This window comes from Colossoma macropomum, unplaced genomic scaffold, assembly GCF_904425465.1.
Source record: "Colossoma macropomum unplaced genomic scaffold, Colossoma_macropomum, whole genome shotgun sequence".
Classification (NCBI taxonomy): Eukaryota; Metazoa; Chordata; class Actinopteri; order Characiformes; family Serrasalmidae; genus Colossoma; species Colossoma macropomum.
Genome location: NW_023494784.1, coordinates 8,020,249 through 8,045,138, shown reverse-complemented (window position 1 = coordinate 8,045,138; position 24,890 = coordinate 8,020,249). Strand labels below are relative to the sequence as shown.

Here is a 24,890-nt window from a genome sequence, read left to right as displayed (position 1 = left end):
TAAAAGTGTTTCTTTTACTCAGTTACACTTTAGTTATTAACGTGTAGTTTGGCTTTAATTTCATTCTGTTGTGTTGGTTCAGCTTCTAGACTCCTTTCTGATTAGTTGCCCTCTGAATTTGGAGTTTTATCATTTTAGTTTAGACCAAAAAGTGAAGATTATAGTCTAACACACTTCAGTTCCAGTGCCAATAGATGCTGGATGTATTAAGAATTTCCACTGCAGCTCTGTGTGTTAATCAATACTTAAATCGTTTTATGAGCTGCTACTTTTGTACTTCTAATCATGACTTTTGACTTTTTCGGAAAGGTACTTTTTACTGCACTTTATTTCGCTGCACGTTTTCTTGACTGTGCTACTCTACACACCTCTGATTGCTTCCAAATATCCAGACCATACAGACTTTGTAATTATAACGAGGTACCTGTGCAGTGCTGTCATAACTCCTTCACTTAGTGTTTAATGAAGTATTAATGGGATCGACATAAAACAAAAACGCTACAGATTAAATTTGTGAGCTGAAGGCATGTGTTGTGTTTTCTTCCTCAGTGATCGAGAATACCCAAGGCTTGGACAGATGATCGTGGACTATGAGAATCCTCTGAAAAAGATGATGGAGGAGTTCGTCCCACATGGAAAGGTGAAAATTCAGTTTAACATCAGCTAAATTTGTTTTGTATTTCTTACAATAGCATTTACTTTTCTCTTTTAATTTAGCAGATGTCATTTGCATTGACGACATTGTATTCATGTTACTGTAAAATGCAGTGCATACATTTACCATAATTTTTATGTGATAACGAGGCCAAAATGTCATTAAATACATTTTACATGCAGAGTAAAATACACAGTACTTCTACCACTGAGCACACTAGCGAACATTTACCATCATCTGAGATATGAGACGTTTATTGTCAAATACACCATTTTTTCTTTGAGTGCAGTTGCTGTTGAATGTAATGCAGAACACATCTGTCTAACTGAGTGTGTGCTATAGATGTTATATAACATATACAACATAAAATACAGTGAGGAAGGAATGGTATGGAAAATTCCCTGTTGTCATATCAGTAACCAATTTTTTGCTGTTGTTTTCATTTTGACATTTAAATAAAATATTAAAAATGACTAATGCACATTGAAATAATTTCACAACCAAATTGGAGGATTTTTATTGAAAATTTCATATTTCTTTATCAGCCTAGCACTGTTTACTGCATACTGATAACATGGTGTGTGCTTTTCAGGAAGACTGTAGCAGTAGAGCTGTTTACTTCCTTCGTTAAAAAAAAAAATGAGCTCATATTTATGCATGATCAGAGAAAAAATTATTAAGAAAAAGATTAAAAGTTGTTTTAATATGGATAAAGTCCAGATTCTGTCTCGCATCTTAAACACAGTAGAGAGAGAGAGTAGAGAAGAAATTACAGCACCTGATCTATTCAGCCTTGAGCTCTGATTAACTGCGTGTCGTGTCTTCGGTGGCGTAGTCCCTTTCGGATGCGCTGATCTCTCTGCAGATGGTGTATCCCCGCCGTAACCTGTCTGCTGACCAGTGGAGGAACGCTCAGCTGCTGAGTCTGATCAGTGCTCCCAGCACCATGCTGAACCCAGCACAGTCTGATACGGTACAACACTTAGAAATATTGTCAGCATGTCATTATTGTGGTATTATATTAAAATATCACTCACTTGGGCAGTGAATTAATAGATACTTTTTGGACTCATATCTTACATTCCTCTTCTATTTTTCTTTTGAAGTCCACTTATGACATTTGTGTGGTTTTAAGTACCAAAAATGGTCATAATTAATTTTTACATGACCATTTTAATATCTCTCCTTATCCCTTACAACTAAACAGGCTGCTCTAGTTACTGTGCCTTTAAGACTGATGTATATAAATGTTCTGATTGGCTGTCCTGCATTGTTTCTCATTCAGTATTTTGCATATTGTCTTGCACTAAATCCAGTTAAATGGGACTAATTTGGCTCTCTTTATAATGAAACGTCCAGTTGATCAGTTTTCTGCAAGTACTGACCAGAGCCCGACCAATATTTGAGGAATTAAAAATCCAATATATCTTATATTTTGGCTGATATTCCTCTTCTTCTTGAGAAATACATAACATATACAAAGATTTCCCCTAACATTTGTTATGCGTAGTCTTTTTGCCATCAGGCAGGAGATTCCGAAGCATACAGTCTAGAGCAACTCGGTTAATGAACAGTTTCTACCCACAGGCTGTCAGGCTTCTGAACAAGCTGTGAAGCTGTGGGTCCTTCCCCAGTTACCATTTCGCTTTGTCAGTATTATTATTATTATTATATCATATAACTGCTACAGGCAATAACACTAGGTTACTTTAAAATGTGTATATATTCTTCACAGATTATCCCTAGTTTAATATGAATATATTTGTACATAGTAGAGAGTTTTTTCTTACATAGGTCCCTCCTGTCTCTATATTTTGTGTATATTTAATTTATTTCAGTTTTAGTATTTTCCTTTGTATTTTTACTTGGTTTATTGGCTGAGCCTCACCACAAGCATTTCAATGCACGAACGTCCTGACATGTTGTGCAAATGACAAATAAACTTGAAACTTGATTTAAGAGTCCTCACCAAAAATAAACATGCAACTTTCACACTGTAGCATTACGAGCACAAACATCATCCGTCGTATTATCGTTTAAAGAATTGTGATTAACCAGATTACATGCGGGAGCATGTTAACATGCTGTGTTACTCATAACTCCTTTCTGAGACATAAATAGCATCTCACTGCATATCAGTGTGCTCTGCACTCTAACAAGTGCCATTACACCACACACACTCCTGCTGTAACTGCTGCACCATTTAAGGTGGAACAGGGGAATTCGAACAAGTAGTCGGCGAATAAGAAGCTGACTTCAGCCTCAAGTTTAAGTGCTCATTAATATTAGTTGTTTCCCCACTGATAAACATAGCATTAGTTAGCTTTGTGGGTAACCTAACTGAGCAGTGAACAGCGCTACAAGCTGCTGTAAGCAATGTTGCCAGAGAATTTTTACAGTGACGAGTTAGGGAGAAAGGATGGCACTGTTGTTTGTTTACTCGCCAGAACTGACAAACTGTTTCATAAACAAAGCTACAATCAAGTTTGTCAACAGCTCAGCCTGAACCACTCAGCTACCGTTACATTAAACGTGGGCTAATTCTAATGTCTGCCTGACAGTACCGGCTTTCACGTTACTGCAGCCGAAGCAGGCATGGCTGACATGAATGTTGCCAGGCTTATTTAGAGAGTGTTGGTGATATTTTTATTATTTTTTAAGTGATGTACTTTGTGTGACGTATCAACTCTCTATGAAAGCTGATAAGCTCTTCCGTTACTCTTTTTGACTCTGCTTGGGTCAGCCAAGAGTGATTTGTGGCAGTTTAAACACGTGTGGCCAACAGGGAGGTTGCAGAGCGCCCTCTGATGGACAAACTATGCAGCAACAGCACTCATGTTAGAAGCATCTGCTTCCGCCTCTCTGTGTCTTTTTTTAAACTGTTGTTTATTTGCCTTTATGAATGTCAATACTGATTTATCTGCAAATAGCTGATATCAGCCAATAATATCGGCACGCCAATTTCTCAGTTGGGCTGTAGTGCTGACGCTTTCCACGATATGTGGATGTGGATAATATAGGTTTTGTGTTCTGACATAATTTATCACAATAACAGTATATATTGCCATACTACCCAGCCCTACTAAATAGGTGAATAGATCACAGAAACACATTTAAAACAGGCTGTTTTTGCAACATGGTTTTCTACATATGGACTATTTTCTGGCTAGGGAATAGTATGTTTAGAAACTTGAACAATGTTTCCGCATTACTTCAGACTCCTCTATTTATAAAAAAAAAAAATTACATCGGATGGGCTCTTAAACACGTTAGCAAAAGTAATCTTTTATGTTTGGAACTTAATTTTTTTTTTATAGCTTTTTGTTAAATATTTATCAGTATTGCAATTGTAGTGTTTGTAGGGTTGTATGGTCTTCAGTAATTTAGATTGACTTGATAATTCCATACATCAGAACTATGATAATATTAAACTCATATTAATGTCTCTCCTTAATGTCTTCTCTTATGAATGTCTTCTCTTATTATCAGACTGAAGAGGTCAGTCTGGATCTTTGGTTGTCTACCCTGTTGTCCGTGATTTAATGGAGTTATTTCCTGTTTTCTAGATGCCGTGTGAATACCTGTCTCTGGATACCATGGAGAAGTGGATAGTGTGTAAGTATAGTGTGTCCAAATGCAACAAATCAGTAAAAATTAGTCAGGAAGAATATTAAGAGTGTTATTAACTTAAGTAACTTGTATGATCAGTTGTGATGTAAATCATTTGATTATGTAGAAGACAATTCGTTGCCTTATAAAATCTCATTTCACCACAGTTCATTTAGTTTTGATTATTTTGGTACGACTGAGGATTGTTTGTAAAAATGCACTGATTACAGAAGTGTAACTGAAGGAATTAAGTCACATTTAAATTTGTATTTTCACCATGTTTGCCGGACCCCAGTCCTGAGTTCAACATTCAATGTCATTGAAAACAGTCACTTACAGTCATTAGCTTAACACCAAAGCCTTTGTGAGTCATTCAAAGTGTTAAAAGAAGGAAAACGATAATCTCTGCAGGGTTTCGGCTCATCAGGAAACACTGTTTATTAATTTGTTTATAAAAAGTCCTGAGAATTTTGGGCTAAAAATGAGCACATATATGATTTAATATGACTGTAATGACTAATGTAACATTTCAAAATAGATCCAGTTGGACTGACACTGTCATTTCGTCATTTAAGGGCAACTTAGTTGATTTTTAAATCCAAAAAATCCAGTCCAAGTTTTGTTCTGTCCAGCTGCTTACATGTCAATTTATGGGCTTTCTTCAGCTCTTTGTATTCAGTTTAAGAATGAAGGCGTGTACAACTCTCACATTTTCACAGAATCACAGACAAATGGAAGCACCCTGATAGTCACAGGCTACGTTCACATTACCAGGTTGAAGTGGCACAAATCTGATTTTTTGCCCTAATGTGACTCAGATCTGATGTTTTCAGAGCTGTGTGACACGCAAATCTGATCTTTACAAAACCGACCCGAGTCACTTTCATATGTGGTCCTAGATCGGATACGTATCCGATTCGTGACCATGTGACCTTAATGTGACACTCAGATTGGAATTCATTTGCTTTTTTTCCGCTGCGCGTGACCATCATTCAGCGTTACCATGGCAGCAGCGCCAAACTGAAGTTAAGCCTCTAAATGGTGGAAAAGCAGCTCATCTCACCTTTTTCTCCTTCGTCTCGCTCTAATAATGAAGCTGAGAGCTGATCAGAGTTAATTATCTTCTCAGTGAAGCTCGTTCTGCTCGTTAGTTTGTGCTGATGATGCAGTGATTCATTCACGTGACGTTACTGAGTAGGATGAGCTCATGAGGGTCATTTCAGGACACCGGTTCGTCACATTAATGACAGATTTGAATCACTTACCCAAACGAGTGTGAACCATCCTGTCAGAGAGATCGGATTTGAGCAATGAGGCTTGTAATGTGAACGTAGTCATATGACTGCTGTAAGTTATGATGGTCTTCACACTGCGTACTCCTGTGTGTTCTTCAGGACAATTAAAGCCTGTCTAATCATATACTGAACATGTAGCATTGTTTCTGAACAGTGTCTTTTTTGTTTTTCTGAGTTGGGATCTTTTCGTAAATGTAGTGTGAATTGAGAAAAAAAAAGTCTTCATTAATCGTATAAGCGTAGGTTTTGTTTTTCTCTCTTTTTATCACTGTTGTCTCTCATGCTGCCTGTGTTTGTGTGCGTAGTCGGATTCATCCTGTGTCACGCGGCTCTGAACACTGACCCTGCCGCTCTCAGCCTGTGGAAGTTGGCTCTTCAGAGCAGCTCCTGTCTCTGCCTCTTCAGGGACGAGGTCTTCCACATCCACAAAGCTGCTGAGGACCTGTTCGTCAACCTTCGCGGGTGAGCCTGCCACACACACACTTAAATAATATCATTCCGAACATTCTACACTGTACTGTAAAAGGGAGAACTCTCTAACTCGGGATTGTGTGTGTGGTCTACTGAGATCTGATATATAGTAGTAAAGCCAGCGTTTTCCACTATAAAATAAAAATAAACACAGCCTTATCAAGCTTGTCTGAACACGTTTCTGGCTTAGGCCTTCTAAAGTTGACAAGTTTGCACTTTTAAACTGTTGCTGTCTCAGCCTGCTATATTTTTATCTCATGTATTGGTTTCTATGTGGGTAGTAATCAAGTCTTTATACTAGGAATTGTACAGGGAGATTCACTCGAAAGAGGTCCTGATTATTCTGCTGTAACTCCTGTTAGGATGAAGCAATCTGAACCAAAAAAATACACTACATATCTTGACGTGTGTGTAATCGATTGCATTACATGCGATGCTGGAAGTGATCTCCGCTTTCTGCCTGACACATTTCGACGCAGCACTCCATGTTCCTGAACGTATCAGCAAGCATTAGAGAGGTTTAATGTCGTGACAGCTGTCCAGAGCCTACCTCATCGCTCCGACGCAGGGGCATCCCGGCTTGTTCGAAGCTCCATATACTGTGGAGCACATTGCACGCTGTTTTATTCAGATTGCTTCGTCTTAATGAGTTATTACAGAATATTCGGGGCCTCTTTCAAGTGAATCCCCCTGTATTTATATAAGCAAAATGTTTGTTCTCTGCATTTTTATTCTTACCAAATATCTTCCTTTCGGTGTTGTTGTGTGTGGATTTTTTCCAAACCAAGCCTAAGCTGCCAAGCTGCAATAGAGTGTTGTTTATTTTGCATTAGAGTTCAGTTTTCACTGTTAAATGTATCGCCTGTATCACAGCCTCAGATTTGGAATCCTGTATAAATAGATTAAGTTGTTTTTGTTTTTTCTTTTCTGTCCTACCTGTGAAACTGTTACAGCTATAACAAGCGTGTCAACGACATCCGCGAGTGCAAAGAGTCGGCGCTCTCACACGCGTAAGTGCCTCACATTTTAATACACATCTAAAGCTCATAGTGCGAAAACCAGCAGTTTGAAATTAGCACCAAAAGAGCCAACGGACCAAATAAACCAGTGGAAATGAGGAGGATCTTTCAGAACAGTGTGAATAGGTAAGATATATTCTAGAAAAGGGTGAAGGAGGGAAGAATGTTCTACCACAGTGTGAGTGCAGGAGAACATTCTAGAATGGTGTGGATGGGAAAGAACATTATGTAACCGTATGGTCGAGTGAGAAGATTCTAGAGCGATGTGAACGAGGGACAGCATTCTAGAACAGTGCAAATGAGGGAAGAACGTTGTAGAACAGTGTGAATTGAGCGAGAAGATTCTAGAAATGTGTGAATGAGGAAAAATTCTAGAACATTGTGAATAAGGGAAAACGTTCTAGAACCATGTGAATAAGGTTAGAGCATTGTAGAACAGTGTGAATAAGGGTAGAACATTGTAGAACAGTGTGGATGGGGAGGAACATTGTAGAACAGTGTGAATAAGGGAAGAACATTGTAGAACAGTGTGGATGGGGAGGAACATTGTAGAACAGTGTGAATAAGGGAAGAACATTGTAGAACAGTGTGGATGGGGAGGAACATTGTAGAACAGTGTGAATAAGGGAAGAACATTGTAGAACAGTGTGAATAAGGGAAGAACATTGTAGAACAGGGTGAATAAGGGAAGAACATTGTAGAACAGGGTGAATAAGGGAAGAACATTGTAGAACAGGGTGAATAAGGGAAGAACATTGTAGAACAGTGTGAATAAGGGAAGAACATTGTAGAACAGTGTGAATAAGGGAAGAACATTGTAGAACAGTGTGAATAAGGGAAGAACATTGTAGAACAGGGTGAATAAGGGAAGAACATTGTAGAACAGGGTGAATAAGGGAAGAACATTGTAGAACAGTGTGAATAAGGGGAGAACATTGTAGAACAGTGTGAATAAGGGGAGAACATTGTAGAACAGTGTTAATGGGGAAGAACATTGTAGAACAGGGTGAATAAGGGAAGAACATTGTAGAACAGGGTGAATAAGGGAAGAACATTGTAGAACAGTGTGAATAAGGGTAGAACATTGTAGAACAGTGTGAATAAGGGGAGAACATTGTAGAACAGTGTGAATAAGGGGAGAACATTGTAGAACAGGGTGATTAAGGGGAGAACATTGTAGAACAGGGTGATTAAGGGGAGAACATTGTAGAACAGTGTGAATAAGGGGAGAACATTGTAGAACAGTGTGATTAAGGGGAGAACATTGTAAAACAGCGTGAATAAGGGGAGAACATTGTAGAACAGTGTGAATAAGGGGAGAACATTGTAGAACAGTGTGATTAAGGGGAGAACAGTGTGAATAAGGGGAGAACATTGTAGAACAGTGTGAATAAGGGGAGAACATTGTAGAACAGTGTGGATGAGGGACAGCATGCTGGGAGAGAGTGGATAAGGAAGGTGGGGAGGCTAATGTAGCTAACAAGTAATGAAAGCTTATATCCCACCAGTTAGCCTGGTGCTAACTGCCTAAATCATCACACGTTGAATCAAACCACACTGAATTGTTAAGTGATCTCTGGTAGACATGCTGAACTGGTTCCTCACACTGTATTAGTTGATTTTGTGGTTTCCAATAATGTGTTTTTATTTATTTATTTATTTATTTATTTATTTCTAATAGAAATAGACAATAAAGCAAACTTTGGAAACCAGACATGTGTCTTGTACTTATTTCCGTAATTTGCTGTCTCCAGAGGCTCGATGCACAGGGAGAGGCGCAAGTTCCTGCGTTCCGCCCTGAAGGAGCTGGCCACCGTTCTGGCCGACCAACCAGGCCTACTGGGCCCAAAGGTACTGCGCAGTGACCCCTTTGACTATCAGGTCTGATCTTGAAGACCTGTAGCTGTAATTTCTGAGTTTCATATTGGATTCTCTGCTGTTTCCAGGCCCTGTTTGTGTTCATGGCTCTCTCTTTCGCCCGTGACGAGATCATCTGGCTGCTCAGACACGCAGACAACATCCAGAAGAAAAGCACAGACGACTTCATCGACAAGTAAATCAGATGTTCACACACCTCACACTCTCTGCCTCCGTCATTAGAACTGTTAAACACATTATCAACCTGGAGTTGCAGGTTTTATTTCAGCAGATACACATTCTGCCTGCAGTACATTAGGACTTCAGTGCATGCATGAATGGTTTGAAATCATTTATACCCTGTTTAGTTCTTGCTGTGCTGCACATTTAGTTTTTCTCCTGCTCTGTTAAATGATTCCACGCACAAAGTACCCTATAATTACACTATACAGTCATATGCAGAAGTTTGAACAACCCTGGTCACATTACATGATTTATTGACTTTCTAAAGAAAAATAGGTAACAAATCCTCTACAAGGAACATTTTTTAAAAAGTTTAGAGGACAATTTCTATTTACTTTAACCTATTGGGAAATAATAAAACTTGCAATACACACTTAAATGTCATAACCTTTGCACAACCTACCTTTTCGTTTTTTTTTTTCCTAGTACAGTAAATTCAGTAAATAAACAGTAATTGTACATTAAAATGTTCAGAAGTGTGTTGACTTATTTTCACTTGTTTTCACAAAATCAACCAAATTTATTTTGACCAGGAGTGTTCAAACTGTATAAGACCATATTTCCAAAATAAATTCACCTACTTTAAGGTGCACCCATTGCTGGCCAGGCATTCAGTTGCACACAACTGGTGTAATCTCCATAGAAAAATATTGACCAATGGAATGGGATGGTCTGGAGTAGCCGCACATGAGCATAAGGTCATCATGCCAAATGCCAAACACCTTTTTTATGTTTATTCTGGACTTATAGAGTCATAGTCTGATAAACATTGGTCTCACTTTATTTAGAATGCCCCCCATAGATTATCAGTCAGTGTCTGTGTTTACAAAGATTTTTGCGAATCTGATTAAATTCATTCTGATTATAGATTAAGACTGAGGTGTTTATTCTCACTCTACTCAACAATCTGATGGAAAAACTCTGTTTACATGCTCACTACAAGTAATACGATCCAAACGTGCATGCATGTGTAGAGCACCACTTGGTGTAGACGTTACCATGACAACAAGGCATCACATGAGTCCAGTTGGCTTGCTTGTGTTTTTAATAGCTTTAAAATGGTTTAGGTTTTGGATTTGGGTTGTGTTTAGGGTCAGAGTTAGAGTTAGAGAAGGCGAACCTAATAGGTGTTTGGTTAAATGTGAGTTAAATGCAGGGTAAGCATCCACAAAGGCCTGCCCCCCTAAAGTGCCCCCCAACATTTTTTAATACTGGCTTATTCTGTATGTAAATTCTCATAAGATGGTCTGAAATCATTTGCTGTAAAGTGGAAAGTATGATAAAAGTGTGTGATTGTGTTTTTCTCTCAGGCACATTGCAGAGCTGATCTTCTACATGGAGGAACTGAGGGCTCACGTGCGGAAGTACGGGCCAGTCATGCAGAGATACTACGTCCAGTACCTGTCCGGCTTCGACGCCGTCGTGCTCAATGAGCTTGTACAGGTGAGCTTCACTCAGTCTTTAACAGTCAGATCAACTCTGTTTAAAGCCTTGGGTTCACTACATGACTTTTAAAGTCTGAACAGATTATAAAAAGACTGGGTGTCTCAGACGGTTTTGCAGGTTTTTTGGGTGCGATAGAAATATTGGGGATCACGCACTAAATGATTAGGGATCACACACTACTCGACTTTTCAGCTGTTGCTGAACTGAATGGAGCTCACTGAACTTTGACTGGGAGACCCAAATAAACAAAAGTGGAGCTGCTGTTGCTGTTTTCTCTGCCGTTTGCGCTGATAATGTAAAGAAGCAGCAGGTAAACATGTGTAAGTGAGGATCATGGATTTAAAAATGAGATCAGTTTTGGGTGTTCTATTGTTTTTATGCAACAGTTAAATAAATAAAGTAAGAAATAAAAAACTCCGCCCACTCGCTGCTCAGTCTGCTGTAAACCTCGTCTTTTGAAGTTCGGACTGAGCCATAAAACTGCTGCAATATCGAGTTCAGCTGAGTTTTGTCAGTTTTTGCCAGATCAATATTAATGTTGTTTTGTTCCAGCCAGTCTGTAAAGCATCTTACAGCCCATTTAGTTTGGCGAATGGTGTTGGGTTCATTTCTGGCTGATTCCAGGTTGTTTAGCTGTTCTTCTGTCACAGCTGCTGACTGAAAAGCTGCTCAGTGGTGATGACAGTTTGGGAATTTAGTGTCGTCTCATCTTCAGAGTCTGACCAAATCAGCTGTCGGTCAAATGTGATCTTAAAAGTGTCCATTTGAGAGTTTTTACTTCTTACTTTGCCACAAACAGAAAATGGACACTTTTAAGATCACATTTGACCGACAGCCGATTTGGTCAGACTCTGAAGATGAGACGACACTACAGCTGTCAAAGTGTCTTAGCGTCTCAGCGGATTGATATAGTGTTAGTGAAAAACCCGTGATGTTATGGTGAAATAACAGCACAGTTAGAACGCTTCTCAACCAATCAGCTTGCGTGGCCGGAACTAACTGTTGTATAAATGCACTCATTCTTACAAGTAGCAGTATGAAACAGGAAACATAAGGGGTGGCGTTTTTTCGTTATCATTATTATAAGAGAAGAAATGCCGTTAGAATGGGGTGTAATGTGAGGAAACAGCAGAAGGTCCAATGACTAGTTTAGGGAAATATTCAGATAGCCTAAAAAATATTGATAGACTAAAAAAAAAGACTATTCAACTAATAATCCCCACACACAGTGTAGTTTGTTTTAAGACTGTTCTGGTTCTGTCCTGAAAATCATTGCTGAAAGTTTAGGTGAAATGACACACCTGACCACCAGATGGAGTCCAAGTCATACTTTTCCTGTCCTCAAACCTGTAGTCTGATTTTCATAGCTTCTCTTTTGTAGACATATAATGTTCCTGATGTCTTTGCTTCTTTTAGAACCTGTCTGTCTGTCCAGAGGATGAATCCATCATCATGTCTTCCTTTGTGAACACGATGACTTCTCTCAGTGTTAAACAAGGTACTCGTGTCTCTTGCTTTGTCAGTTATTAGAAAGGAGCCCTTCTCACTTCTTTACTTGGAGTAGGCAGTGTTTGCATATTCCCATAAACCTCTGAAGCTTTGTCGTCATTTTGTGCATCATGTCTTCACTCTCAGAAATAAAGATACTCAACTGTCACTGGGGCAGGACCCCTCTTGTCACTGGGGTGGGACCCTCAAGGCTCCATCTCAGTACCTTTAGTCAGGGAACATAACTGAACCACAATCCACTGAAATGATATGTTCTAAGCTGTACTGACTCCACACACCCCGTCTCGTCTCCAGGCTTTTATTTTACTGTTCTGTTTAAAAAATTCGGTTATGAAAAGGTACAAATACGAACTTTTCACCTGGAAAAACGTATTTAAGGTTCACAATCAGACCTTAAAACCACTGTTGTACCTTTGAGGGAACATTTACATTGTTTGTACCTTGATGAATGAAAAATGTACCCGAACAGAACCTTTATTTCTAACAGTGTGTATCAGGAACTCTGTGTCTAAGAGATGGTTTTCTCTATGAGACATTTTATGGGTCTGTAGTTCATCTCATAGTTAACATTTCATAATTTATGCTTAGTCATATTAAAATGGCTATAGAAATCCCACACTCAGCACAACTTTTCTGTGTTTCCTCTTTTAAGATCTTTTAAAAACATTTTAAAAAATGCAAAACATAAGTGTTAAAATTAAGCGTAAATGAAGTGATAGGGTTTGGAATAGAGACATCTCAAAGAACCCTATAAATTATGATTTTGTATATATTTAGTTTATTACTTTCACAGTTAATGTCTTGGGTTTAATAGATCATAGATAACATAATCCTGATGTCCATATCTAGCTTTATTTATTTATTTATTTATTTAGGTCTGTTAAGTTGCTTATATATTACAGGGTTTTTTGTTGGGGTTATTTGCCCAGAGGGCTGGAGCTTCAAGATTTGAAAATAATTCATTTTATTCCACTTTATTGACCCAAACCAGTCTGTGCAGTGTACTTCTGTAGAATCAAGACATTTTGACCGTAGAATTGAAAATTGTAACAAATATGTTTGCAGTTACTCCTCTAATCGGAATATATTAAAGAATATACAGATTCCACCACTAACATAAAGTTTATTCCCCTCTCTCTCTCTCTCTCTCTCTCTCTCTCTCTCTCTCTGTCTCTGTCTCTGTCTGTTACAGTGGAGGATGGTGAGGTGTTTGATTTCAGAGGGATGAGGCTGGACTGGTTCCGACTGCAGGTGAGTGAAGACACAAAGACAGCAGTAAACTGAGCCCGACCCCTTCAGCTAAGTGATGGGATAGAGTTCCTGTTTCCTTTAGGCTCCATCATAATGAATAGGGCTGCAGAGCTGGGGTAGTGCTCGTCCTCTGAGTGCTATCAGGCAGAATTAATCGAGCCCTAGAACTGGGTGCTGGTGTCGTATCATGTCCTGGTCATCGGAGTCCTATCAAGCATTATTAATCACGCTACAGCACTAAGGCAAGGTTCAAATGCTTGGTCCCCTGGGCTCTACCAACCATAATGACTCGAACTCCGATCTTGTTTATTTCCCATCAGTGACGAGGCAGTAGTGGTAGGAAAGACAGACTGTAAAATATCATGATTCTTGAAGACACTTTTATGATACACGATTAATAAGTTGCAACAGACACAGTGTCTGTGTTTACATGTAAAGATTTTTGCCAATCCGATTGAACACATTCTGATTACAGAATAAGACTGAGGTGTTCATCTGCACACTCTATTCAACAATCTGATGAAAATCTTCGCGTACATGCTCACAACAAGTAATCCGATCCAAAATGACGTGTATGCGTGGAGTACCACTTAGAGTAAACGTTACCATGACCACAAGCATCACGTGAGGTCCAGTCAGAGTGAGATGAGTTTTCAGTTGGCACAATGGTGTTTTTAATTACTTTAAAATGATGTCAGACTCAGGAAAACGTCCTTCACATGTCCTTATTAAAGAAGGCCGAGAGGAAGACGTCGTGTTCTGAGACACACAAGCTGGACGTCCGTCCCACCACCGTCTTTTAAAGATCAGAGCATAAACTTCGTCTCCTCTGCAGACCAGTTTCTGCTCCGCCATGTTGAACGGTATAAACTTTCACTATGACGTGACGAACATGATCAGAACGGACTTAAACTTTCCGATAGGGAATGTAATCAGATACAGGCGTCTACACGGTTATTATTCTTCTGTTTAACAGATTATTTACAGGATCGTCCACCTCAATCAGTCAGATAGAAACTGTATTCCGAATGGCCTCAATCAGACTGGTCTGTTCCGATTGAAGTGTTAACATGGATGTATTCTATTCCGACTGAGCTGTTAGTTGGATTATTAACGGATTATTAGGGTGCATGTAAACATGGCCAGCATGCTTGCAAAACAGTAGTTCATTTTTGAAAAATGCAGTCCAAAAGTATGTATACAGTGATCTTTCCACACATCACTATAGTCAATTAAACAGGTAAAATTACGCCCTTTTGGTCTCCCAACGTTGTCAGTATTTGTGACCTTTTGCCATGAGCACAAACCCTCAGACAGCTGCAACACTTCACTTGGGAGCCCCTTTTAAAGCTCTGTGTGAAGATCCATGCACTTGTTCTGTGTTCTGGAAGTGCTAATAATACCTGTGATATGTGCAGAAGAGCGTATTAAGTGTTGCTGAGTGGCACAGCTGTGTAAACACTCACCCTATCGTCAGGAAAGCATGTGTTCGATCCCCGGAAAAGCCACAGCCATTCGTGGCTGAGAGTCGAAAAAGGACATGATTGTCCACGCTGTGTGGGTAGGATGGTTCTCCTTAGTTAGTGTTCTCCTCCAAGCGTGTTGAGGCGTCTAACAACGTTGGACCGATTAATTGATTATATTGCCTCTAGGTGTGAGTGAGTGTATATGTCTGTATGTCTGCCCTGTGACACTGGCGACCTGTCCAGGGTCTTTCCTGCCTTCCGCCCAGTGAGCGATGGGATAGGCTCCAGCTCCCCCCGCGATCCAGGAGGATAAGCGGCTTAGAAGATGAATTAATTAGCAGTTAAATAGAGTTTATATTTAATTAATCGACCAGGCATGATTGTTTATATATCCAAAAAAAGAAATAATTCATTATTAATCATTTTAATTTTTTAAGTTGGGTCCCAGCATTTGTTATTTTTGTAAGAATAACCTGTGTAGAGACTGAGGCTTAGAGAGGGTGGATTTGGCTACGACTAAATTTGGCCGGGGGGACCTATTGTGATGTAGTTTAACTTGAAAATGGTCTCTTATTGTTGTTTTTAGGGCTGCAACTAATGATGATCTCTATAATCAATTAATCGCTTCATTATGGCATTAATAAATTGATAAATTGAGAAAAGAAAAAGTACAGCTAGTATAAGGTAATTACAGATTTTCTGCCTCAGCCTCGGCTTATGTTTAGAAGTGTTGTGTTAACAGTATAGAAACCTTTTGTAAATTTCATTTTTTGTAATAAAAACTGAATTTTTGTGGTAAATTAAATTTTTTTTGTAATGTTTTTTTTATAAAATATGTACGTCATGTCTTACAAAGCCAAGAAGACTTCATAAGAGTCTTACTTTATTCATTAAAAAAATATTAATTAAACACCAGGTCAAACAGGCCCACACACAGCACTGTACTCACTGGGGAGGTCACCAAAGGCCACAGGATTCACCCTGAAGGTGACCAACCCCCCCAACACAAAATGCCCTCAGCCCCCAACACAGACTAGCACAATAACACATACACATACCTTAAAACTAACAAACAGCGGCATTAACAATAATAAGACCCTGTTTAAGAGGGCGCGCATCTACTGTGAGCCTCCGCCTCCCGAGCTTCCACAGCCAGCGCCAGCCAGTAGTGGGTCGCTACAGTATGTTTCTTCTGAAACTGATTCCTGTAATATGTTCCAGAAAAGTTTAATTCAAGACTAGGAATGTTGTGAAACGTTCAAAAGAATATATTAAACAGGTGATGGAATCATGCTCGGACATAAAAGGAGCATGCAGGAAAGGCTGAGTCCTTTGTGAGCGAGGATGAGTCAAAGCTTGCCAAATGCATTTTCTTACGGTGAGAGAAAAGATGGCGTACATTTGTTGTGAATTATCCTCTCTGATAAATGTTTGTCAGGTGGAAATTAGTTATTCCGTTGTTTGTTTATAATTGGAAGCAGTTGGGAAACACATTGTGCCTGCATTCTGGGAAGTATGAAGGATGATGGAAAGTTGTTCCTCTTTTGGTATCTGCTTAAAAAAGAAGTCAGGATTATAGACTTGAGGGTGTATTAGTTTTGATTATCCAGATGGACCATACGCCTTTGATCCGAACCCAAATAATTCAGCCATCAGCCCTGAAAAATGTCTCCGCGTTTTCATGCGTGCACACACTTACGCAAGAATTTGCATACGTTTTTAGAGCGCCAGTCCTCAGCACTTTTGCGAGTTTGGTTTAGATGCGCACCATATGTTTTATTTATTTCATTATTTATCTGCCGTGGGCTCTGATGACCTAAAAATAAGACATCTGTTAAGCATTCTTTATGCTGTAGTATAAAGGCTTGTTCACCCTTGGCCTGTTTGGTTCAGTCCTGCGGTTGCAGTTGTTAGTGTGGTTCGTTTGAACAGGTGAAAAAGTTGAGCTTTAAACTGTGGCTTCCAAGCAAACCCGTTTGGAGTGAGAGTGCAATACAGAACAATCACAGGGCTCTAGATCATTCCAGTCACCTTTTATATTCTCATCTTATAAAACGGACACCTCCGGTCCTAAAATCTGATTGGCTGAGCTGCGTTCGAGGCCGTTGTAAAATCCGCAGTATACCACGGCTATGATGCTTCACAGCAACTGCATCACTGCGCCACGGCACGAAAAACCCTTCTGCTGTTAATGGACTAATCTTTGACTCTCATGCTCTTCACATGGACCCCCGAGTGCACTGATGAAGTAGGAGCCCGTTTTTTGTTTGAACTGAGGGGCTGGAGACTTATATTCTTAACTAGAACCAGGCTGGTCAGCTAGCTAACAGACTAAAATATAGCCAACAGCCTAAACAGCTTCATCATTAATATTGCAGGTTTGAATTAAAGTGCTTACGGTATGATTCACTGTAAGCAGCAGCATAAAAGTCCAAAAAATGCCACTTTAATGAATTACATGCTTCAAATGTTCGTGTTTCGGTCAGAAGTCGCGTCAAACCCAGGCTGAATCCCAAACGGCTCTGTACTCCCTAAATAGTGTTCTAGCTATGAAAGTTTAGAAATTCTAGCCTCTACAGTCAAACAGTGCATCAGTTATCGAGTGTGGATGTGTCTGAGTCCCAAATGACTGTTTCTTAGCTGTATTTTGCACCGTTGGGCTGCAGGGTCCAGTATTTAAATCCCTACGTAGTGCCATTTGATATTCAGCCCCAGTGTGAGAAGAGGGGCGCTGCTGGATTGGTGCTAAATAAGACTCGCGGTGTAATTTAGTGACCAAAAAAGTGCTTATAAAACAAAAGGTTTTGCATCTTAGCGTATTCATTCTTGTACGACAAAAACATTCTCCTCATTCAGTGGTCCATTGTTGCATGGCAACGATACCATAGTTTGAAGGAAATGCATTTCTTGGCGGAATGCTTATGTTGATTATTATTATTATTATTAATAACTTTTTTATTTTCTGAAAAGTCATGGTTTTATCATATTTTATGTTGGCCACCGTTTTATAAAAAAAAGCCACTTAAGGTTGTGTGTTACTGCGATTTTATCACGGGAAAGGAGTTTTAGACACTCCACTTCACGTCGTGCCTAAGAACACCCTTCCCGTGATAAAATCGCAGTAACCCACAGCCTCTCGTGGCTTATTGTTTTATTAATCTATATAGCTTTTGGTGCAGTCACATTTACCTTTTATGCATCATTTTGTGTTGCAAACAGAAACCAGTAAAAAATGAAAGCCAGTGCATGATTCTCAGTCATTCCAGTTCTCTGCAAAATCATTATTGCAGAAGATACTGTTGCGATCAACAAATAATGGAAGCGCAGCTCTGGTATGGTACCGGTGTGGAGTCTCATCGTACATACCTGTCCTGATTTTACTTCCCTTGGTTTCCGGCCACAATTTTTGCCGTGTTACTGGAGGAATCATACATATCAGAGCCGTCGATCTCCAACTCTGGAGGGAACATCGAAAGGCATAGGTAGACATGTATGTGCCTGACTTTTTGTTAGTGTAAATATATTTATAAATAAACACAATGTTAGCACACAACTGATTTAAGATCAGTGAAGTTCCACAGTCAACTGTAATGACTTGCATGATAATGAAAACATCCTAACTTGCTAAAGCTGCCCGAGCGTCCTTGGGAAGTGAAATCAGGAGATTGGGGTTCCCACTGGCACTGCAGTTTGAAATTAGCCAGTTGGTTAACACTGACACGTTTACTTCATGTTAATTAATATACGCTGCCCCCGATAAATAAATAAACAAGAAACTATAGCTGCAAATATCAAATATTTTCATTTTCGATTATTCTGTTGAGTATTATGTCAGTTATTTGAATATTTTATAAGAAAAGGAGAAGCTGAAGACATGTTTCACTTTAAATAGCTGGATAAAAACAGATATTATTATTACTGTTATTATTATAATTATTGTTATCTTTCTGTTATGTAGCCAAATTGATCAGTTAGCAAGTGACCATGTTTTAGATTCTATTTGACCAAGTTTCTAAGCCACTCAAAAGCCACTCGCTAATCAGCTCGCTGTGTTTATTCTCAGAAATAATTACTGTGAAGAGCTGGTAACTAGCAATAACAGCAAAAATGCAATATTAGATGAAACTAAGAGAAACAAGTGCTTTTCCTGCTGGCAATCCAGAGCAGCAGGAAAAGCATTTGGACCGAACCAGACAATGAAAACCCACATCACCACCTCGAATTAGAGCTCTAAAGCAAACAGTTCAATCAGTCAGTGTGCATAAGCGTCAGTCAGTGTACGTAAAGGGCCGTGTTAGGTTGTTTTGGTAGATCTAGTTATTGAGTTCCAGAATTGTATTTGAACTATTGTTTGAATATTAATTGTAATAGAATAACATACTTACTTAGACCTTAAAAGTCGCTCAGTGTGTTAATATGTAAAAAGCACTGACACGTTCTGGCCTGTGGACGAGCTTCAGGGCTCTTCACTGGTTTCTTTAGCGTGCTTGAGCTGGTATTTTAACAGAGAAGCTGAGAAGGCCTGAGTGCATTTCTTCTTCCTTCTCCAGCCTCTCTATCTCACTCTCTCCACTGCTGTGGAGAGGGAATGAAGCTGGGCTGTGTTCCCACACCTGAATAATTATTTTCTCTAGTTTGGGAATTTTCACAGCAAGGCTTCTGTCCTGAACGGATCCTGCTAACCTCTGCGTTCTCTAATCGCACGGCCTTCAGCGCTGTTTTGTGATTGTCAGTGCAAAGAAAACTCAGGAAGCGTTTAAGCAGCCGGCAGAACAGCTCCTGACGTGTGAACATGTGTATGTCAGGAGCCGTTTTCTTGGCTGTTTACTTTAGCTTTTAATGCCCTGCCTCTTTATAAGAGCAGTGCTTAAGGGCCTTTGGAAGGCCTCCCTTGACATCTCACTGTCAAGACGTTTTTATGGACGACTATCGACGTCTAGACTACTGTACCATCAGCTAAGCTAACACTGATGTTGGCGGAGTTTCCAGTAGTCTTGTGGGGCCGGTCATCCTCTCCTAATGAGAGCATCTAGGGACAGCCGTGAGAAGTTTTTGGCTAAATGTGAGTGGGAGCGTAGATTTATTAGGGTGGGAATAAACTGAATGTGAAATTTCTAAACCAGTCGTTGTAGTCCATCTGTTTCTCTGCATACTTTGTTAGCCCCCTTTTACCCTGTTCTTCAGTGGTCAGGACCCCCATGGACCCTCACAGAGCAGGTACTATTTGGGTGGTGGATCATTCTCAGCACTGCAGTAACACTGATGTGGTGGTGGTGTGTTAGTGTGTGTTGCGCTGGTACGAGTGGATCAGACACAGCAGTGCTGCTGGAGTTTTTAAACACCTCAGTGTCACTGCTGGACTGAGAATAGTCCACCAACCAAAAATATCCAGCCAACAGCGTCCTGTGACCACTGATGAAGGACTAGAGGATGACCAACACAAACTGTGCAGCAGCAGATGAGATATCGCCTCTGACTTTACATCTAAAAGGTGGACTGACAAGGTAGGAGTGTCTAATAGAGTGGACAGTGAGTGGACACAGTGTTTAAAAACTCCAGCAGCACTGCTGTGTCTGATCCAATCAGACCAGCACAACACATACTAACACACCACCACGTCAGTGTTACTGAATGATGCACCACCCAAATAGTACCTGCTCTGTGAGGGTCCATGGGGGTCCTGACCACTGAAGAATAGGGTAAAAGGGGGCTAACAAAGTATCAGAGAAACAGATGGACTACAGTCTGTAACTGTAGAACTACAAAGTGCACCTATATAGTAAGTGGAGCTGATAAAATGGACAATGAGCGTAGAAACAAGGAGGTGGTCATAATGTTATGTCTGATCGGTGTAAATCAAAACCTTTACTCTTGTTTTTGCTCTCAAACGGTCAGAATAAAATGTGATCAAGTGCTACATTATGTTTTTGTTGAGTTTTTCTACAATTTCATTAATTTTAAAGTTGGTGTCCCCTCTAGATATAACTCGTTTGCAGAAACAGACTTTGGAGCGCAGTTCTGTTTTAAGGGCCTTGGGCAGATTGACGGTGCATCCATGTGTTTGGATGGCAGCTGGAGTGTGATTTGTTACACAAGATCTCTCAGGTTTCAGAGCTCCAGAGAAACGGTCTCCCTCGGAATTGCTGGAAGCAATCATGGCTGTGAAGGGGTTGCCAGCGCTATCATAAACTGCTCCGTTCTGTTTCCAGAGGAGCCCTGAACTCTGCCCCGCAAACCTGGCTGGCCTGCCTGCCTCTCGCTGGATAAATCCAGTGCGGCGCTGGAGTTTATGGGCCAGTGTGAGGAGCGCTCGTGTATGTACGCGCATCATCGTCGATCTAAGGAAATACGGGGCCTGTCTTAGATCTGCTTTGTTGTCATGGCAACTTCAGTTAAGACTGAAGTTAGGACAGAAGCCATTACAGAACAACAGTTCCTAAGTCTATAATCTTATTTCCAGATAAGAAAACAGTTTTACAGAAACATCATAAGTTGCCAAAATATCCTAAATATTTTCCTAACTTTAAGATAAACTCCAGAGCACCTTAACTGCTGTTTTAATCGTCTGTTTTAAGCAGTAACAGGCAGCACAGTTCACTATAAGTAGCATAACAACACTACATTTATCTACACTGTAAACTGAGCTTTGACTTGAGTTTTTTTTTCTATCAGTGTTTAAAAGTCTCAGACGCTGCAGACTCGATCTCCACCCTCCCTCTGATCACCTTCGTGTGTTAATGTTGATGAAATATTACAGTGATGGTGGTGAATAATGAGGAGACGGAGCTGAACGTGTGTCTGTTTATCAGGAGGAGTAACGTTAGCGCGCTCGGCTAAAGCGTTTGGGAAATGGAGACTGAAACTGGAGACGGCGACGCTCTGATAAACAGCAGGGGGCGCTCTCCCAGTATTCACAACTTACAGTTTATCACACTTTAGTTTTATTTGACTCTCTTTACACCAGTAACGGTAGCTAACGTTAGCTGTCTGACTACCTAGCTTGATTACGTGTTTATGTTTCAGCTGTGCGTGTATGGTCGGTTGTTAGGTAACAGACACGACAGTTGATTGTCAACTTCAATCGAGTAAGTTAAGATTTCCTAACTTGAGATCAGAAAAGATGCTGTAGGATAAAATAAGATTAAGATAAGATTCTGAAGCTTTGCTTCTGTAATACGAATTTGTGAAAAATCTTATCTTGACCCGTCAGATCTTAAGAATTTTCTGTAATACGGCCCCAGGTCACGTGTTATCACGTCATAACGTGACCTCTCGCGTCTGTGACCCATGTTATTCGCGATAGCGCACAACCTCGAATGTTCTGTTGCTTTCAAAAAACCTTATTGCTTAAGGTTTGGTTTCCACAGTTTCTGTTGGACTGTTCATCTAGAAATGTTCACACAGTGTAAAGGGCAGTTGGTCATTCCAAAAACAATGGTTTTGTGGTTTTCTGATGACAGTGATGTGTACTTTCGAGAGTGTGTGAAGAGTGCACGCAGGTTCGTGTGTGTGTGCAAATCAGTAGAGTTCACTCAGTTCACTCCGTCTGCTCCTCCTGTGTTTCCGAAGCTGCAGTGCTCTTTTGCTGCCATGGCCGATTAAAGCCACCAGCGGCTCTCTGTAAAAACAGTTCCAAAAATAAGCCTCGGACTTTTAAGACTTTCCCTTTTCCTGCTTTAAATAGGAGCTGAGCACCGTGCGCGGTGTTTATTGTGCCACGGGCACACTCAACGCAGCACCTGCTGAACACCATGGCCTGACTGGGCTGGTGTGTGTGTGTGTGTGTGCTTGTCTTCATAACTTCAGCTGTGTTTTCACTAGAGGTGTAAAAACGCATTGACACATCCGTCTGAAGGTGGTGATTCAACCACATCAGTTCTGGAATGATGAGACAATTAATTATAATCTGTTATTGTACGAAAATATTTAAAGATTTGACCAAAAAAATCAAATGTAAAATAAAATTGGATACTTTTATTGTTTTTATTGTCTTACTCACTGTAAATATTTGTGGATTCATTATACGTTTAAAAATCACATAGAATCATACAACAATAGTCAAGTTAATATTTTAATTGTGTTCAAATTTCATGATGTATTAAATAATTCCTTGAAGAATTATAGTTAAATTGGATATTTTTTTAAATATAATGATGTACTGAGTCTTTTCCTAAAGAATCCTAATTGAATTAAATTAGGAATTTTAAAATTTGATGCATTGAATCATTTCCTAAAGAATTGTCATCAAATTGGATCTTGAAATTTAAAATTTCATGATGCATTGAATCGTTCCTTAAGGAATCAGAATTTAATCAATTTGTGAAATTCAAAATTTTGGATGCGTTGAATTGGTTTCTGAAGAATCATTATTCGTTTATTAAATAGAACAATTAAAAAATTATTATTAATTTCCTAAACAATAGTGATACTTTGAATAATTGCTTAATGAATCATAATTGAATCAAAGCATAAAATATAAAATTTTGTGATATGTTAAATAATTTCCTAAAGAATCATGATCGAACTGAATCTTGAAATTTAAATGAATTTCATGATGGATTGAATCATTTTTTAAATAATCAAAATCGAATTGTGACATTAAAAAAATCATGATGCATTGAATCATTTCCTTAAGAATCATAATAGAATTTAATCTTGAAAAGTAATATTTCATGACACATTGAATAATTTCTGAATCATTCAAATTGTGAAATTTTAAATTTCATGATGAGCCATTTTTAAAAAAAAATCGTTATCAAATTGAATCTTTAAATTTAAAATTGCATGATTCATTGGATAATTTCTGAAAGAATCATAATCAAATTGTGAAATTTAAAAATTCACGAGGCTTTGAATCATCTCCTAAAGAATCATCATTTCACAACCATGGTGAAATTAATTTTCATTTCCCAAAGAACCATTATCAGATTAAATTGGTGAGGTCAGAAATTTGCACCTCTGGTTTTCACACTAGTAACACGACTGACTTTTTTTTCTTTGAAGACTAGATGTGTGGTTGTGGTTGCGTGTGTTCCGTGTCGGTTTCTCCTGGACTTGGTTTATGGGCTCTCACAGCTGTTTTGCTCAACTCAGACTGGAAAAAAAAGTAGAATGTCCAAAAATGTTGGGGTTTTGGACCCCAGAACCTTATCCAGGCGACGCTAGCGGTTCTCAGATCAAAGCGCCCATCAGTGTCCTCCTGCCCGGTCCTGTCTGTTTTGCATACTCTCTTCATTTGATCCCGTGTGCTCGGGAGGAACTTGTGTTGGTTGGCCCATTGTCTGATTCAGCAGTATCAAGTTAACATGAATATTTCCCAGAAATCCTTCTCAGAAGTTAATGATATGGTAAAGCAGCGAACCGCACGTTTTCCAGCCTCCGGCGCGCTCCGCTTTCGCCTCAGTTCCGCTCCTCCGCGCCGCCTGGGGTTTTAGTCACGGAAACAGAGCCAGGCGTTAGCCCGCACGTCTGGGGCGATTTTTTTGCTCGAGTTTGTCAGAATGATGAATTAACTTTGACTTGATTGCTTTCGGATGCTGAGCGGCGATTTTGTGTGTGTAGTCAGACAGAGAAACAAACAGCAGCTGCAGCAGAACCGAACAAATCACAAACAGATAAAAAGAGCTATAAAATTTGCCACATTTAGAAGACACAAGGCTTAAAACAGCAGTCAGAATGACTGTTTATACTTCGTCCCTGTTTATAAACAACAGTGTGATGCAGTATCAGAAACCACATAATCAAGATCTATTAGAGATACTGAACACCTGCACACGGTTTGGTTTAGTCATGCAGTTAGCACAGTGCTAACTGGACTAACAGTGCCAGCTGTACTAACTGTACCAACAGTGCTAACTGTACTAACTGTACCAACAGTGCTAACTGTACTAACAGTGCCAGCTGTACTAACTTTACCAACAGTGCTAACTGTACTAACAGTGCCAGCTGTACTAACTTTACCAACAGTCCTAACTATACTAACAGTGCCAACATTGTCAGCTGTACTAACTGTACCAACAGTGCTAACTGTACTAACAGTGCCAACAGTGCCAACTGTACTAACAGTGCC

General features: G+C 39.6%; 1 protein-coding gene across 2 annotated transcripts in view; it reads left to right on the top strand.

The window, feature by feature from the left end:
- The window catches only part of nckap1 (NCK-associated protein 1), a 97,093-nt gene that overhangs the window by 40,450 nt on the left and 31,753 nt on the right, over positions 1–24,890 (top strand). For both annotated transcript variants that reach the window (XM_036577107.1, XM_036577116.1), the window contains exons 6-15: positions 550–640; positions 1,491–1,628; positions 4,222–4,270; positions 5,865–6,021; positions 6,984–7,040; positions 8,804–8,900; positions 8,996–9,102; positions 10,460–10,592; positions 12,012–12,093; positions 13,297–13,355. In XM_036577107.1, the coding sequence (XP_036433000.1) occupies positions 550–640; positions 1,491–1,628; positions 4,222–4,270; positions 5,865–6,021; positions 6,984–7,040; positions 8,804–8,900; positions 8,996–9,102; positions 10,460–10,592; positions 12,012–12,093; positions 13,297–13,355 (970 nt within the window). The remainder of the gene's footprint in view (positions 1–549; positions 641–1,490; positions 1,629–4,221; positions 4,271–5,864; positions 6,022–6,983; positions 7,041–8,803; positions 8,901–8,995; positions 9,103–10,459; positions 10,593–12,011; positions 12,094–13,296; positions 13,356–24,890) is intronic.